We start from the raw sequence: 17,984 nt of genomic DNA on the forward strand, positions 1-17,984 counted from the left end.
CTTCTCACTCTCAAGAACACTATATACATATGGCAATTTAATCTCTTTTAAACATTGCACTTATTACATATGCTCTTGCTCTTAAAAAAAAAAAAGGTGTAATAAGAAACGTGTGGCCTTTATAATCAAACCTGCGCTTGAATTCTGCTCTGTTATTGACCTTCAGCAGGTCATATAGCCTCTCTGTGTTTCTGGATAATGTCTATTTCTTCAGGTTGTGAATATTAAATTTGACTGTAAGTGCCAGACCCTTACCGGGAAGGGTTTATGTAAATGGTAGTTCTTTTACAATTGGCCTCTAGCTCACAGACAAAAATTTAAGTCCTGCATTGAAGGCCCTATGGTTCTCTCTCTCCCCTGCCCCCAAGGTATTCCTCACCTCACTTCTCTCTGTGCTCCTCACTCCATCAGGCAGTTGAAAGGACATTTGCACACTCCCTGACTTCTCTTTGGCTATTTGTTTCCTTCCTTCCTTCCACCTTCACATCAACTGGCCAGTTAGGTACCTCTTCCTTCCAGGCTCCTGACAGCTCATGGAAGCTTCCAGATACACCATACCCCACAACAATTTCTCTCATTTGTATTTTATTTTTGTGTCTAGTACCTACATAACAGAAACAAAAGTTTCATGAAACAGTATTTACTGTGTGTATTGTACTCTGATACTCTCATTTTATTCCATTCTATTCTAAAATTTCTGGCTGCAATCCATTAAGTCAGGTAATTTTATGACCCCACTAATGGATGATGATCCAGAGTTTAAAAAGAATTAACTGGATCATAAATAAGATCCTGAGTTCCTTTTGCCTCTCCCTCCACGGCAGGGCACACAATAGGCAACCACTCAAGCAATTACTTGTTAATTGAACCAAAAAAGGGGTCACAGACTCAGGAGTCTGGGTGAGTAATATCACTGATTAAAAAGGGAGGGGTTTCCTTCTGAGGGCTATGAGGGAAAGAAAAAAAGAAAAAATACATAAAGAAAGAAAAGGGAGGGATGTGAGAATAGCCCAAGCATGATGATAAATGGTATGTGACCCTCAGCCTCAATGTCTGAGAGTGGTAGGGGCCTTGGGGAACCAGAGACACAGGCCCTGACTAAAGGAGACAGTTGCTATTCAAGTCCAGACAATTGCTGCCAGCTTGAATGCCCAGTATTGTCAGATGTTTTGAATTTAGGACAGATGGCAATTTAAGATATTTTTGTATAATATCCCAATTTTTAAATATTGGCAACTCACTTTTTAAAATGTAATATGTCAGTATATGCCAAGAAAATACATCCACCAGATGTGGACCATGGCCTGCCAATTAGCAGCTTCTAAATTAAAATTAACTACCCAGGGAATCAAACTGAACTGACTAAATTTCAGAAAGACTATATGTTACTCTAATCTGACATGTAGTTTTTCAATAGTAGTGAGGTTAGGACATAAAGATGAAAGATCTTTGACTTGGCTGAAATTTTCCTGCCTTAAAATAGACTCCAAATATTTCCATCTTTTTCCAATTACTCAGTTCCTTATCAACTCTATCCCCACACGGCCTGTAACTTTCTTTGAATACTGCAATTCAGTGTCTTAGCAAAATACAGGTTTGTTCACTTACCTTACTTTACTAGAAACCACAGTCTTGATGAATAAATAGCAAATCATTTGCTCTCAGCAGCCAATCACTCTTTCCCAAAGCCAGTTTCTGTTGTGACTATCTTTGCTCCTGCCCAGCTGGAGCAGTGGATCAGAAGAATCAAATTGAGAAACTGTTTTCTTGGATAACTTCAAAGAAACAATACAAAATTTCTCACCCTGGCTTGTGTGTTTGACAGAATGACTCATTCCTGAGAGTTAATTGGGGCCAATTATGACCAGCCTGACTTGTCATGGCACCAAAACCCCTGGCATAACTTGCTTACTCTCAGGAGACTTGTTCCCATCCTCTCCACCCTCACATGCTTGCTTAGTAAGCTCACCATTTTGAAAGCATGGTGTGTGCCATTCAACATATGATTATTCAAAAAGGGAGAGGAATCAGGAATGCTTGAGTAATTAAGCCCAGGCAGAATGAAATCTCCTGTTGGGGAGAAAAATCTCTTTTCCTCACCACGTGATAAATGGAGACAGCAGCAGTTAAGAAGGATGTTTACCTTTTGTTCCCTCTATTTTATCTTTTCCTATTTATATACTAACCCATTACCCAGAGGTCCCACCAAGGAGGCTGGATTTCTCCTTTTGTTTTAGTGATGCTCAGGGCTGGAATGTTTCCAGCACTGCAGGGGAGATTCGATTAAAAGCACAAATAGGCTGAAACTCAAGCCTTCCTCCTAGGGATTCAGCCTGCCTTCCAATCAGCCTGTTCGGAATGTAGGAGACAGCTACCGTTTATCTGCTTATATCTCCATCAGTCCCTCCTGAGATGCCCTAAAACAACTCGTCTCAGTTCACCCTCACCTTTATCATTCTGTCGTGGAAAGTTTCCCATTGGAGAATGCACACCAAATTGAGCACTGGATATGCAGGATCTGTAGGTTGCAATTCCGCCCGAATAGTTATCTTTAAATTAAGAATAGCAGTTACTTGAGCCAGGCTTTACATACAATATCATATTCAATCCCCCACACTATCTCCATTTTACAGATGAGGAAACAGGTTTGCTGTAAAGAGATTGGTTGCATTAAATCAAGATCACACAGTGGGTGGCAGAACTGGAATGTAAGCCTACCTAGTTCCATGGCTGCCTAAATTAATGACTACAAATACCAGCATCCCTTGCCATGCCTCATTGAGCAAACGCACACTCCCCATGGCCCAGTCCTCGCGGCTAGATCCAAAACCCAATCAGACGCCGCCTTCCCCCGCTCCCCCACCAATGGGAAGGCTGTTGCTAACACGCCGGCTATATTTTTAGACTTCTGTAATCTGGAACCGAGTGGGTCGGCTAAGTGTCACTGCTTGATGGAGTACGCTTGGGGAGGGGAGAGGACGGAGGGGAGGAGAAAGAAGAGGGAGGGTGCGTGTGACGCTCTGTCACGCCTGACGCACGAGGCAAGTAGTCCCTGGAGGTGCCCCAAGCTTGCAGCGCTCAGAGTGAGGGGGATGGGGACGCTCAGGCTTCCTCCCGCCTCCCTGTCCCCGCGGAGTTTGCCCTCCAGCCCGGCATTTCTCTGCTGCAGTCAAGGAAAGCGCTTTAAAACCCCCACGCGCTACCGTTTCTTTCTGCCCTTGCCAAAAAAAGTGATCAAGGGAAAAAAAATTTGTCGCTGCAAACTTTTGGATCTCGCAACCCTACGTGGGTTCGGCGGTTGCCGTTGAGCCGAACTGTCTGGAATGAAAATAAAGGTGGGGGCGGGGGATAGGAGAATTGGGGAATGTACGAGCTAAGGAGGGATAAGGGCGGACCAAACACACAATCCCCTAGGCGCCCCAGGCTTCGCCGTCTGGCAGTCCAGTCTGCCTGTGACCTCAGAGCACAAGCTTCGCTCCCCCCAACTCTGCGTCCCGCACAGTCACAAAGAGGCAGAGTGGCCTGCGTGGCCAGGCCTGGCGCGCCCCGTCTCGGGTTCAGCGAGCCTTGCTCCTCAGCCACCCCTTGCACGGGCAGGCGTCACCCCGCGCCGGCAGAGCTGTTACTTCAAGAACAGTAATGTGGCTCTCTCCCTTGTGTCCCATGTGGGGGTCGCCAGCCGGGAAGAGATAACCTGGGCGTCCGGAGAGGGGGGCCGCCCTTGTGCGGGAACGGGACACCAGAAAGAGCGAATGGAGGGTTAATTGTAGCACTCGGTTCGTTTCCCTGGCCGTCGGGCTCTTCCTCGGCTCCTCTTCCTCCCGCACAGCATGTCCCACACTCCAGTCTCCTCCTGGCCCTCCCGTTGACCGTCCCTCGACGAGGCATGAGGCGCTCGGAAGACTCGGGCCAACGCGAGTTCAGGTCCGAAAAGCTTCCAGAGTCCGCGTTACTCCCTGAGCTTCCCCACCCGCGAAGACACCGTAACGGGCGATGCGAGAGCTGCGGGAAGGCCAGGCGCCCAGGGATGGAGGGAAGCCACGGGGGAACGGTTCGGGCAAATGTCCGAACCGTCAGCGCCGAGGCGGCTGCTGGGCTGAAGACTCAGCGGGGAGAGCTCCCGCAGGGCCCGGCGAGACCGTCCTCTTTCCCGCGACATTCATCCATCCAACACAGCTAAAGTGAGCGTCCCCTGTGTGCTTGGCCCGTGAACAGCCCTGTCCCGGGCGGGCCCCGCTCTCACGGAGCGCACTACTTGGGGAAACCCCTAATACGATGAGCACGAGTTCAGAGAGCGGCTTGGGGCAGGAAATAACTACAGCGCACGCTTTGAGGGAGGGAAAGGCGGCCAGACTTGCTGAAAAACAGAGGGCGCGGGGCTGGGAGCCGGCGTTAGCCCGGGACGCGCGGCACGAGAGGGTTAAGGCGCGGCCGGCGGGGGAAGTAGTCCCGGCCGGGCGCCCGGCCCCGCCCCTGCAAGGCGGAGGGACGCATCACGCAGGGGTGGAGAAGCCGGATCCGTGCGCAGGGTTGCTAAGGGTGAAACTTTTCATTGACTTTGCTCACTTCGGGCTGGGGCGCGGTACGGTGTGGGTCGTCGGCGGAGGGAAGCGAGTGGCTGGGGCGACAAGGGCCAGAAGGATAGGACCGCCCGCCGGCCAAAACCCCGACCGTCCTCCGCCCCGCGAAACGAGCCACCCTCGGGTCCGCCATCCCCGCGCCAGCCATCCCCGCGCCGTCGCTGCCAGCCGGCCCGCCCTCCCTCCGTCCCCCCGCCCCCGATCCCAACCTCCAAAAAGCCTAAAGAATTATTATTGAGAGTCATAGCCCATAAGCCCCTCCTCGTTCGTCCCCCGACCCTCAACGACGAAAAGGACACATCGGCCCCCGGCCCGGTGGCGCCCGGGAAGGAAGGGAGAGCGACTCCGCCCCGCGCTCAGGACCACCCTGGAGGGAGAAGCCGCCCCGCGGCCGGCAGAGCGCCCAGCCTCCGCGGAGACCCGAGTGAGTGAATGGGGGGCGTTCGGGCGGGGGACCACCCTGAGATCCAAGTGGCCCGACCGCCTCCCCCTTCCCCGCCCCACTCCCGCACTTCTCTTTGCTGGATACCACGTTGCTGCCGCCTCCCTTCCCCCCGCCTGGCCAGCATTTTCCTTTCCCCTTTTCCTTCCTTCTCGACGCCCCCTCCCTTTTTCCTTGTGCTTATCTTCCCCTCATGCCACTTCTGATCCTGGGGTACCCAAGAGTCCCTTCGCTTCCAGTTCCAAGTGTGGCCCCTTCCTGGGTGGGGTGCATTTCCTCCCTTCCCTGTCTTCCCCAGTTCTTCATATCCCAGATTCTCGCTAGATTTTCCTTGTTCTCCAAAGAAACATAACTCCCCCGACTGTTAAATAATAAATCAGAGGAAGGAAGGGGATCCAGGCCTTGTTTTTCTGCTGCTTTTCAAACCGTGTGTGGGGAAGAAGGGTGGTAATAGTAGGATTTATTTCTGGCTCTGTGGAGCCTGAGGGATGGAGGTCAGACACCTCCTTTCTTGCAACGGGACCGGTCAGTGGAGACTGTCCTTGGGCCAGTGAGCCAGAATTCAACGTTTCGGCTTAAGCTCTTTATACTCTTCAGCGTTTAAGGGAAAACTAGGTGGAAAAAGTACCCATAGAGCAGCACCAGTGAGTGGATTCTGGTTGGTTTCAGTGAGGTGTCTGGGAGGCCCGACTCCTAAACTCCTTCCCCTCCTGTCCAGAGCGTGAACTGTGCCCTTGACCAGAAATCTGGGGAAGGGAAGGAGGGTACAGAGAGAGGAGGGGCGGCCGGCAGACCCTCTCCCTCCCCAAGGAGGAACCAGAACGCCACACAGCAAGCTTCAACTTGGGAACAGCTGATGAGGTCTTGGGTGCCGGCTCAGTATCTAACATTTCTCTCTCCCTTGTGACCCTGCCCGGGGAGTGGGTCCTTCATCTCTGATTTCCCAGCAGAAAAACACCCCTGCTGGTTTCTTGGGCGCCTGCCCCCGTCCCTTTCTGAAGCATAGGGGAAAAGAAGCTTGTGTGGGAGGAAGGATTAGGGAGGTTTAACACCCAGTAGGGGAGCTTTGCTGAGGATCTGGTAAGTCTGGTTCAGGAGCAGGCCTTGAAGTGGGAGGAGACAGACACACACGGAATTTTAAGTATTAGAAGATGTTCAGGTGTCAGATGTACAGTTTTTCCTTCCCTACTCGGGAACCTTTTCCCATTTCCCTCGCCCGGGTCTGATTACTTAGACTTAGATTAGAAGTGGGGTGAGGCTTGGCCCCTGCTGGCGTCGGGCCTTCTCATTGTCGACCGGCGCCTCCCCACAGCTTAACTGGGAATTTCTTTGGCCAAGACGACGGGAGAACTGGGTTTGCTTTCTGGCTTTCCTGTCCCGGCTGTGGAGGTGCTGGAGCCTAGCCCGCTGGACATGAGGTGAAAAAGGCTCTTTTCTCTTTGAATCTACCGACCCTACAGCAACTCCAGACGCACCGCCCAGCCCATGGAATTCAGATTTTGGGGAGTGGGGAGGACGGGGACGTGACCTTATCTATGCCAGCTCACCCCCTACACCCAGAAAAAACTCATTAGAAACAGGACCCCTATTTCAGGAGTCAAGAGAGGTGATGAAGGGAAAAGGGGAAAAAGTTCGGCCTCTCCTAGAGCCTAGAAGTGGATACGGTGCGGTGATACAATACGGGGAGTAGGCCTTGTGGGTAGAATTTGTATGAAATGCATTAGGCGATGGGGGTGCTGGGCGCCCGTCAGCTCCAGCACGCATGTGCATCGGAAACTTTTCCTCGGTTGTCCAGCCCTTGGTGGCTCCCCTTACCGGGCATGCGTAGTTCGGCCGGCTGAGCCTTCGCAAAGCACCCAGGGAAGTGTAGTGTGCAGAGAAAGTAGGTCACTTGCTCCACCCTGGTGCTGGGGACACTGAGGACTACGATTCCCAGAGTGCAGAGCGCGCCCTGCTGCCCGCCTCCTCGCCTACGTTGGGGTTGAGTCGAGTCTTGGCTTCTGAGAAACCTCGAGTGTCCTGGAGAGGATGCTCTTAGTCGAAAGGAGCCTTGAAGTCAGACCCAGTGTTGTCCCAGTGGTCTATGTTTAGGGAAGGCGATGTGAGACTCTGGGCGGCATGGTGCACTCGGTCGGCACAAGTTCTGGAAGCCTTTAAACCCACACACAGGTTCAGGCCGCGGAGACCAGCGTAGTGGAGCAGATCCCCATCTCTCCTGTCCTGAGGAGCTGCCTGTGTTCACCTCTCACTCCTCTGCCAGCTTCAAGGCACTCGCGTCCACCCAGTCTGTGACACTTACCAGCCTTGTTAAAATTGAGGGCCTCTCCCCCTTTTCACACGCATTTATTTGAATGCTGTAATGCTTAACTTGTAAGATGATTTGGATATTAAGGCTTTGCACTGCCTGGTATTTTTATAGGTTTGGGCCAGATAGACTCCTTCACCATTATCATTCCTTTCCTCTTTAAAACTCTTTTTTTTCCTTTAAAAGCCTTTCTCCACATTTTCGTCTGAAGTTCTCTCTGGGATCTGCATTGACTCAGGCCTCTTTCCAGCTTCACGCCCCATTTCTTCCCCCATCTTTGTCTTTGTCTTAGGCACTTACTCTTTAAAACACAAGTCAGCACAAGGGATCTGAATCCAGGTTTAACTTTGTTGCTGGAAGTAAACAAATGAAGGAGGATAAGATTCTTAGTGAAATCGGACAGAATTTACTCTCACATTTGCAACTTTTTAATGTATTGACAAAGGGGTGATTTTGCTATTGTTAAACATTTAACCTTTACTTCCCCCCCTTTTTTTTTTGGCCTTTTATGCCCAGGTCAGTCCTCTGCAGCTGTTTAATGAATCTACTTGTTTCTTTTGTTTGAACGGTAGTTATATCTAAGTTTCCTAATATTACAGCACTTCCATAAATATTTTCTATATAGACTGTAGAATTTGTAGCTTTTTTAAAAATGAACAAACTCATCTGAATGGTCACTGCTATGTTTAGCTAAAGACAGCACCGATGCTTTAATCTTCTGTTCCATAAGCTTCTTGAAGTCAAAATTAGAGCCTGAGCTGATAGAGCAGAAAATCTCATTCTGGCTGTCCAGCATTTTTGTAAGGTTCCACCCCACAGCCATCTGGCCTGGCCTGTTCTCCAATTAAAGAGGCAAAGGTGGCATTATATGCGTCCTTATTTGTGCGACAACATCACTGAGGTATAAATTGGTGTGCAGCTTTAGTTGCTTATGCTGCAGAAAATGGTTAGCTAGGCAGGGCTGATGACAGTGGTTCTATTGTATTTTGGGGTGGGAGGCTTATTTCCCAATGACTTTGGCCTGCATTTAAAATGCTTCCATTTTGAGGCTGAACTGTTCAGGGGTGGTTAACTTGTAAGACAATTACGCGGTGAAGTTTGAGGAGGCCTAGAAAGGTGTAGAAGCCCTTTGCTATGGGTGAAAATACCAAGAGGCATATTTTAAGAGAACATGTGGTGCCTTCGGAGACGTGTCATATGTTGACTTCAGTCTGTCTTACTTTTTTGTTCTTCCTTTCTTTTTTCTTATTACCAACTGATCAGAGAAGTAGAACTGTCTTACTTTTCAAACACTTTGAAAATGCCTGTTCTTAGGGAACCGGTGTCAGCTTTCTTCACAACTTTTTAGTCAGCTCCATGTTGGACACGTCTGGCAGAGCACTGTGGCCCTTTGAGGCCTCCATTCTTGAGAGGAGGCCCACAGTTCTGGCAGCTAGCTTTGCATCTAGTGATTAGCCCTATTTTTATAAACAGCCCTTATTATTTTTACCATTCTCCTTCTTTTTAAACCCAAAAGGATCCTGGATTTGATCTGTGTTATCATGAACAGGCATTTGGAGATGAAGTCTGTTTTGGAGGCAGGGGGAAGGGCATCCTGAGCATTCTTCTGGAGGGCTGGGGAGAAGGGCAGAGTTATGGTGACTCTGCTGACTCCCCGTGTGACAGCTCTGTTCCTCAGACCTGAAATGAGGGTTAGACTGGATTTGGCCACTGTCATGTGCTACTCTGGGTTGACACAGTGCATCTTCTCTGATACGTTAACCCCAGAAATTTTTGTCTGAGATTCGGTCCTAAAAATGTCTCTAGAAGCCATGGGCCCAGGCCTAAGAATTACAAGGAAATGTGTTGGAGCAAGTGTTCTCAAAAACTCAAGATCCCCAAGCCTAAAATTGGCCCCTGGATACTTCATGCTGGATCCAGAAAGGATTTTAATCAAAATCTAGCCCTGAGTTTTTTGCAGGACAGAATATGCCCTTGACGGATTATGGATCAATCTTGTCTCTGTGCTGAGCTCAGCAGCACCGCCTTGCCGAGTGGTCTGGTTAGGAACATGTTCTGGCCCTGCTGCCCCTTAGAGATGGCCCTTTCAGATCAGTTTCTCCCCCAGCATGAGCCCGGAGCTGCCCATTTGGAGAAAGTGAAATTAGGATCACTGGCTCTCAGGACCTCACAGATCATCTTCCTGAGACATGAGGCTGGCCCAGGCCTAGGGAATAAAACTTTTTGACCTCAGTGGGATCTGGCTGTGAGAGAATCCCAAAATAACAATCTGAGTGTTTCTCTTGGGCTGCCTTCTCTCCAGGGATCTCCAAACACTTGATAAATCTGATCCGGTGCCGAGGACAGGTGGTCAGACAGTCCCTGGGAGACTGAGTGGTGATGGGTCCCTGCTGGAGGCTGCAGGGTGATGGAAAATTTCTTCTGCCACCCTCATCACATACACCCTTGCCAGAAACTACAGAGATTCTCCTAGGCCACACCAGTGCTGCTCTTAACTCTTTGCTGGCCTACCGGGCTCTGCTTCCCTCTCCCTGGGGCCATCCCCAGTCAGTTGTTCCCTTTTTGGCCTACATCTCTGATTGTGACGAGGCTTACTTGCCTTTTCCCTGGGGCTCATGCCCTCATCTTATTCTTGGAGGCTCTCTGGATGCAAATGCAAGCCTTGGTCACTCTGGAGTTCCTAAATCAGTTCTATAAACCCAGAGTGAGCCAGAACGCGTACATACCCATGGGGTCCTGGGTGACAGATGGATGTGACTGGAGGCCAAGCACCCAGTAAAATGTTGGCAGTGCTCCTTCCTGTTCAGTGACCTGTGTCCCTTTCCATTTAAGGCGGACAACTAAAGATTTTACACTTACATCTTGGCCTGTGACAGTTTGGGGGCATGACTTCACTGCAATATAGTGGAAACAGCAAGAGCCTTCCCTTCTCCACCTGCATTAGGGACTTGATTTTTTTTTTTTTTTTGGTGTCACTCATACAGTGACCTGAATTTCTCAAAATGGTGGAATCCACAGCTTCTCTGTTTCTTTAGAATCACTTTAAAATAATAGCTAACTTTATCAAAGGCCTACTAATTTGCCGGGTACAGCATGAGGCTGTTTACATCCTTGAGCTACCTTGATAATAGCTCATCTTACTGATGAGGAAACTCGGGCTCAGAAGAAAGTGACTTGCCCACAGTCATGCAGTTAGGCTAGCCACTGGTGGAGCAAAAATGGGTCCCTGGGTCTGTGTGATCCCAAGTTGGTGCTTTTCTTCTGTCTGCCCTTTGCGGTTGGTCACCACCAACTTTCTACATATCTACTCACTGTGCCTCTCCTTTCTTGTTTCCCAGAGCTGTCCGGAGCCCAAGGCTGCCCACCTTGTATCTCCTTCCACTGCCCTTGGCCTGTACACGTGCCCTGTGCTGATTCTCTGCCTAGGAAAGGACCATGCAGCTGGAGATCAAAGTGGCCCTGAACTTCATCATCTCCTACTTGTACAACAAGCTGCCCCGACGCCGGGCAGACCTGTTTGGGGAAGAGCTAGAGCGGCTTTTGAAAAAGAAATATGAAGGCCACTGGTACCCTGACAAGCCACTGAAGGGCTCTGGCTTCCGCTGTGTCCACATTGGGGAGATGGTGGACCCCGTGGTGGAGCTGGCTGCCAAGCGGAGTGGCCTGGCGGTGGAGGATGTGCGGGCCAATGTGCCTGAGGAGCTGAGCGTCTGGATTGACCCTTTCGAGGTGTCCTACCAGATTGGTGAGAAGGGGGCTGTCAAAGTGCTATACTTGGATGATAGTGAGGGCTGTGGTGCCCCAGAGCTGGACAAGGAGATCAAGAGCAGCTTCAACCCTGACGCCCAGGTGTTTGTGCCCATCGGCAGCCAGGACAGCTCCCTGTCCAACTCCCCATCACCATCCTTTGGCCAGTCGCCCAGCCCCACCTTCATCCCCCGATCTGCCCAGCCCATCACCTTCACCACCGCCTCCTTCGCTGCCACCAAATTTGGCTCTACCAAGATGAAGAAGGGTGGTGGGGCAGCAGGTGGGGGGGCTGTGGCCAGCAGTGGGGCAAGTGGCCAGCAGCCACCACAGCAGCAGCCTCGCATGGCTCGCTCACCCACCAACAACCTGCTGAAGCACAAGAGCCTCTCTTTGTCTATGCATTCACTGAACTTCATCACAGCCAACCCAGCTCCTCAGTCTCAGCTCTCGCCCAATGCCAAGGAGTTCGTGTACAACGGCAGTGGCTCGCCTAGCCTATTCTTTGATGGAGCTGATGGCCAGGGCAGTGGTACCCCAGCCCCCTTTGGGGGCAGTGGGGCTGGCACCTGCAACAGCAGCAGCTTCGACATGGCCCAGGTATTTGGAGGTGGTGCCAACAGCCTCTTCCTGGAGAAGACACCCTTCGTGGAAGGCCTCAGCTACAACCTGAACACCATGCAGTATCCCAGCCAGCCGTTCCAGCCCGTCGTGCTGGCCAACTGACCATCCCCTCACCCAGGGCCAGGAGCACCCAAGACCACAGAAAAGAGAAAAGAAAGGAAAGGCCAAAAAAAAGAGGAAAAGAAAAATATACAAAAAGATTTCCAATCTTCTCACTCTCGCTTCTAGAAAAAGATCCAGCCCGGGCATGGAGTGGGGCGGGGGGACTCCCAAAGCACCGAGTCGTGTTTAACTCACCACCCTCCACCCCGCACCCCCCACCGTTTGCCTGCCTGCCTCTGATTTATTTGGTTGGTTTGGGTTTTATATTTCTTTTTTTTTTTTTTTACATGTAGTTTTCTATATGACATCTTTAATTAGTGGCTTCCTGTGCTAAGAATGGTCCAGATGTGAATTGCTGCTCCCTATTCCTCCCTCCCTCCTTCACACTCCTGGTTTAGGATTGGTGTGTCCAAGCTCACAGGGAAGGAAGAGCTGCAGCTGGAGCCTGGCCCTCCCTGGAATGGGGAGAGGCTGGCCCGTGTCACTGCCTCTGTCACTCAGCTATCCTCGCATTCAAAGCCATCCAACCTCAGCAGGCCTTCTCCGGCCCTGCCACCCAGTAGGTCTGACCCCAGCCCCTATTCCCTTTCAGGCTGGGCCCCAGGGAGCTGCAGGCCACTTCTACCCTCCCCCTTGAGCTGATGTCTGTGACTACAGAGAGGTTAGCACTTTGTCTCATTGAATTCCTTTCATCTCTGTCCTGTGGCCCCACCATCCCCTCCTGGCCCAGACCATCATCATGGCCCTGGGGACCTGGCCATTGATATGTGTGGCCTCTTTCTCTCATGCAGGTCCTTATTCCCTGGGCCTGAGGTTGTGGGTGGGGCGTGTGTGTGTGTGTGTGTGTGTGTGCGCGCGCGCGTGCGTGCACGTACGGTTTGCTGTCCTTTTTTAAAGGATTCCAAGCCATGTGAAACTTCCCTCTGGATGTGATCCTGGGCTGCAGCAAGTGCTTATTTATGTGTGAGGCTGGGGAATGGGCTGGGGGTGGTTGTCAGGCCTCTGCAGGGCAGTACATGTGGTGGGGTGACGCTGCACCTGAGCCTGAGACACTCCCAGGGGAAGGCACTGCAGAAGGAACTGGTTTCCAGGCTGCAGAGGAATCTGCACTTTGGTTTGTTTTTGACCAAAAAAAAAGGTTAGCTCTGAAAGGCAGAGGGAATACGTGAGCCTCTGATGCCTAAAAAAAGTCCCTGGACTTCCACCCTCCTGTTGTGTGACCTTAGCCCAGGAGCAGGGAAACTGCTCACCTGAGCACCCTTGGAGGCTGCAAGGAGGTAGGGTGGGAGTTTGGAGCCAGTGCCTGTAGTGGACAGTACTGAGCCTTGAATTCAGACTTTGGTATTTGGGTTGTAGGTGTTATTTTAGTACCTTTGTGCCCCTGCCTGATTGAGAGCTCCTTGGTACCTCTTGCCATCCCCTCTCACTGCCCTGACCCAGCCCCACTGGACCTAGATGCCCAGGAGTGGTGTCCTGGGCCAGCCTGGCTGGACAGCCACTTGGCCATCCCAGCTGTTGTGTTTGGACATAGAAGAGCACTTGCTCCTTTGCCTCTGCTAGCAGCGAGGTGGCTTCTCCAGCCCTGGGGGGCCAGCTTCCATGCCATGATGCTTTGGCAAGTGGGGCACTTGGCATCAGGGTCCCATCACTAGAAAGCACCAAAGCCCCTGGCACTGCATCCTCCCCAGGGACCCCAAGTGGGCAACTGCTGTGGCAGTGAGTCCAGCCCAGACAGACACTGCCAGCTTCCTCTCCTTGCGATGGGCACCAGCTCTACCTCCCCCAGCGGGCAACGCCCTGGCTTCTTGGCTCAGCACCATCTATTCCCCTAGACCTCTCAGGGGCCAGCCCAGTCTGGGCCACGCTCTCCCTCCTCAGCTCCCACACAGGTGACAGGCCCAGGCAGATGGCTTCTCTCTAGGAAAGGTTGGATGCCGCCTAACTCCCCTTCTAGGCCCTCATCCTACTCACACACACAGGTACCCACCTGCACCCAGGTCGCTTATTCCTGACCACACATAGGGAGCTGGGGGAGACCAGCCCCTTTGTGTCTTTTGAAATACGAAGAAAAATGTGTGTTCGGGAGCCTGACTCCAGTGCTGGGCTCTTGGGCCCAGGTCAGTCTGTCTTGTCTCAAATCTAGGCATTTTTGCTTCAATTTTATTTTTTTTAAGAAAACAAAAACAAATCTGCACTAATTTACCTGGTTTCGTAGGAAAACTTTTTTTTTTATTTTTTACATTTTTTGGTGTCCGTTTGTATTGAATAATTTGCTACATTTGTAAAATGTAAGAGGTATATATAATATATGTATATTTCTAACGTAAAAAACGTAATTTTCTTTTCAGGATTTTTTCTTAAAAAGAGGAAAGAAACATATTTTTTCAGGAAAAACAAACTTTAAAATAAAAAAAAGGAGAATAAAACCTTTCTCCCCTTTCCCCATCCTCTCTCTATCCCTCTTTCCCAGGAGCAAATCAAAAGGTGGATTATCTTGTGAAGAATGTAAACTGTCAGCCCAGATGATGTCTTTTTTTCAATGCAGTGTGCTGCAGACTCGAGTTTTCTCCCTAGGGATGGGAAGGGGGTGCTAGGGCGAGTGAGGAGCTGGGGGAGCAGGGTAGTGAACTTTTTCTTTAGTGAAGGAGGGATACAATCAAGCATTTTGTATTCAGAATGTTGTGCAATATTTTGGAATGGGACATTGGTGTGTTTAGAGATTTTAGTTTAAAAACAAAAAGATTGATCAAATCTGTACAGTTTATATTGTTCCAGATTTTTTTAAGTTTGTATTAAAAGCATGATATATAATAGCCTTCTGCCTGCTTCTGGCTTGTTTTGTTTGTGGGGTCCCTTTTGGGATGGAGAGAAGCCCTGAAGGCTTTGAAAAACAATCATCGTCCTCCCAGTGACTGAGCCCTGGGTAAACGTAGTTGTCCTGGTTCCCCTTTTTCACCCCATCAACACAGGACACTTTCCACACTGGAAACAGGTTCCATAAGGTTAGGAACTGCCCCAGTTTCCTTGCTAGTAGGTGGTGGAGCCAGGGCTGGAAGCAGAGCCTGGGGTACCTAGTCATGGCTTTTTAGGAACCGCCTATTCGTGGAGATGGGGTGCGGTCAGCCTCCAGTCTGCTCTAAATCTAGTACTTGCCCACCCCAAAGCACTAGACAGGAACGTGGGGGTGGGCTGGGCTTCTCCCTGTCAGCACGGAGGAAAATGAGGCCCCTGGAAGTGGCCTTGTGTCTAGTTGGCTGATCAGCCTGGACCAGGGCCTCCCTCTGCTCAACAGGCTCTGTGGAAGACAAGTGGCCCATGCAGGGGGCTGGACATCAGGGCTCCTGGGCTCCTGCCCAGAGGCTGGACATTTGACCCTAGAGCTTCTAGGCCCAGTTCACGTACTTGGGTGGGGAGGGATCAGTGTTGGCCTGTTTGGAGAATGAGGGGCTTGAGGAGACCCCCACCTCACTAATGCCCTAGGAGAGCTGCTTGCCCCCTGTCCCAGCCCAGAGGTGGTGGCGGAGGTGACTATGGGCCCCAGGGCAGGGGCCGGTGGCCCTCACCCACTCATTCCTATTTCTATTAATATAAACACAGTTCCTAACACAGCAGGTGCCCACTGTCACCTGCTCCCACTTCCTGTCATGCCCTCAGACAGCAGAAGTCCCTGCGTGAGGCCCACCTCAGATGCTGAGACTTACTTTCCCGGCCAGTCCCTCCAGCTGAAGGTGTGGACACTCCAGATTTGAGCAAACTCCCAAATACTCCCAGGGTGGGGAGCCCCACTCCTGGCATAGACACAGAGATGCCTCATCCATACATTAATGCCTCCACTTCTTCACCACACACCGGCTCTGACGAGGTGGCGTGGGAGACCTGAAGGGGTAAAGGGCTGTCTGGGGCCCCTGCCCCGCAGCAGAGGAAGAAAATATTCTGGAGACTCAGACAGTTCCTCCAAAGAAGGCTCATTTATTCACTTGACAAATCCTCCACGAGCATCCTCTCTCCCCTGGGAATACAGGAGGGAAAGCAGTTTCAGGACAGGTATGCACAGGGGACCTGGGAGCCAGAGATTCAAGAAGGCTTCCTGGAGGTGGTGAAGAAAGTACAAATGAGCCCTGAAGGAGGAGAGCAAGGCACACCCCTCCCCAGGGAGCACCTGCCAGGACGGTGCTGCCCGTCAGGTCAGGTCAGGGAAGTCTGGACTCTGCTCCCTTAGAAGTGTAGGTTTCCAATTCCAGCCCTGCCACTCCCGAGCAGGGTGACCTCAAGCAAACCACTCCACCTACTCTGGTGCCTCAGTTCCCTCACCTCTAAAATGGGGATGATAATTGTACCTACTTGTCAAAATTAAATGAAATAATGGGTGGAAAATGCTGAGCATAGTGGCTGGTCTGGAGTAAACAACTCAGTAAACAACAAGTATCATTTTCACCATCATGGCCATTCTGGTCCATCCTTACAGGCCACCAGCCAACCCAGCCCAGTGTGCTTCCCTGCATCAGCAGACAGGCTGAAACCCAAGCCGGCTGGCAGCAGGACCAGGCTGGGACAGAACAGGAAACTGCATTCTCAGAGCAGGGCCTGGGCTGCCCGGTTCTGCCCTCTGCCAACATGGGAAGCTGCTTCTCCCAGCAAGACTGTGTCCTGCAAAGTACACTCAACTCTCTTCCTCCTCTCCAGGGGCCCAGCTTTCTGCTTGGGATGGGCTGAGGCCCTCTGTGTGTGTCCCAAAACATCCTGGGAGTTTCTCCCTGGACAGGCAGACAAATGTGTGGGGGTGAGTCATGGTGGCGGGAGAACCCTGCTCCCTTTGTCACTGCCCACTTGACTCAGCACCTGTAGGCCAAGGGGCTGCCACTCTCTGGTCCCCACTATTGCCACCTCCTCGTGCGTGAGTCAGGGGGTGGAGTGGCACACTCCCTCTACCTTTACGTGGGCCTGGACAGTTCTGCCAAGTTTTGCCCAGGCAGGGGCTGTGGACAGGCTGGGACCAGCCAGGAGTCTCCAAGCCTCTGGGCAATGGGAGCCTGCTCATTCTCTGGATTTTTTTTTTGTGTGTGTGTGTGTGTGAGACAGAGTCTTGCTCTGTTGCCCTGGTAGAGTGCAGTGGTGTCATCATAGCCCACTGCAACCTCAAACTCCTGGGCTCGGGCGATCCTCCTGCCCTAGGCTCTGAGGGACTGGGACTACAGGTGTGTGCCACCATGCCCAGCTAATTTTTTTTCTATTTTTTGTAGAAACAGTGTCTCACTCTTGCCCAGGCTGGTCTTGAACTCCTGAGCTCAAGCATCCTCCCACCTCAGCCTCCCAAAGTGCTAGAATTACAGGCAGAGCCACTGTGCCCAGCCCACTCTGGTTCTTAATTTGGGGAATTTCACTGCCAGCAAGAAAAATGAGTTCTAGGTCCTCAAAGCTGCCAATTCACTGTATAACCTCGAGCCCCTCTTGACATCTGACCCATTTGTACAATGAAGGACAGTGGGGTAGGCCTCTGTCCAGCTAGGACATTGGGCTGGTCTCTGTGCCAGCATCTCTTCCTGCCCCACAGGCTCCCAAGCCCTGGTGAGGGCCAGTGGAGGCCCCTGTGCTGTGGCATTCTGCCCAGAGCGGGGAGGAAAGAATGACAGGCTGAGCCCTAGGCAGGACCACATGCTACCAGCCGGGACTCCCCACCCAAGACACAAAAACATAATCAAACCACTACTGGGCTGGGGCAGGGCTGGGTAAGTCTGGGCAGGAGAAGAGGCTCAGCCCAGAGGCCCGGACATCTAGTTTCTTCTAGCTTTGCCTGATTCATTATATTCAACATTTAATATTCAGCATTCAACATAGAGGCCCGTAAGTGCTAGACACTGTTCTAAACATGAGGAAAATAAAGGAGAACAGTAGACAAAATTCCTGCTCTCCTGGAGCAATGTTCCAAACAAATAAACAAGAAAATGCCAGACATGAAGATAATCACAATGAGAGCTGGGGTGGTGGCATACGCCTGTAGTCCCAGCGACTCAGGAGGCTGAGGTGGGAGGATCAGTCCAGGAGCTGGAGGCTGCAGTGAGCTATGGTTGCACCACTGCACTCCAGCTGGGCGACAGAGCCAGACTCTGTCTCTAAAAATAAAAATTTTTAAAAATAATAATTGCAACCAGTGATGCTGGCTAGTGACCCAAGGACCCCTTAAGAT

At 51.3% G+C, this 17,984-nt stretch overlaps 1 protein-coding gene across 2 annotated transcripts; it reads left to right on the forward strand.

The window, feature by feature from the left end:
- The first annotated feature begins 3,424 nt into the window (after nt 1–3,424).
- TOB2 (transducer of ERBB2, 2) lies at nt 3,425–14,615 on the forward strand. Of its 2 annotated transcripts, XM_045554815.1 has the most exons (3): nt 3,425–3,636; nt 3,830–5,004; nt 10,666–14,615. In XM_045554815.1, the coding sequence occupies exon 3, from the start codon at nt 10,763–10,765 to the stop codon at nt 11,798–11,800; it is 1,038 nt and encodes a 345-aa protein (XP_045410771.1). In that variant the 5' UTR covers nt 3,425–3,636; nt 3,830–5,004; nt 10,666–10,762; the 3' UTR covers nt 11,801–14,615. The 2 variants fall into 2 exon arrangements, with proteins under 2 accessions (XP_045410771.1, XP_045410770.1); XM_045554814.1 differs by having other exon boundaries at nt 3,425–5,004.
- The last annotated feature ends 3,369 nt before the right edge of the window (nt 14,616–17,984 follow it).

Source organism: Lemur catta, chromosome 6 (assembly GCF_020740605.2).
Source record: "Lemur catta isolate mLemCat1 chromosome 6, mLemCat1.pri, whole genome shotgun sequence".
Taxonomy (NCBI): Eukaryota; Metazoa; Chordata; class Mammalia; order Primates; family Lemuridae; genus Lemur; species Lemur catta.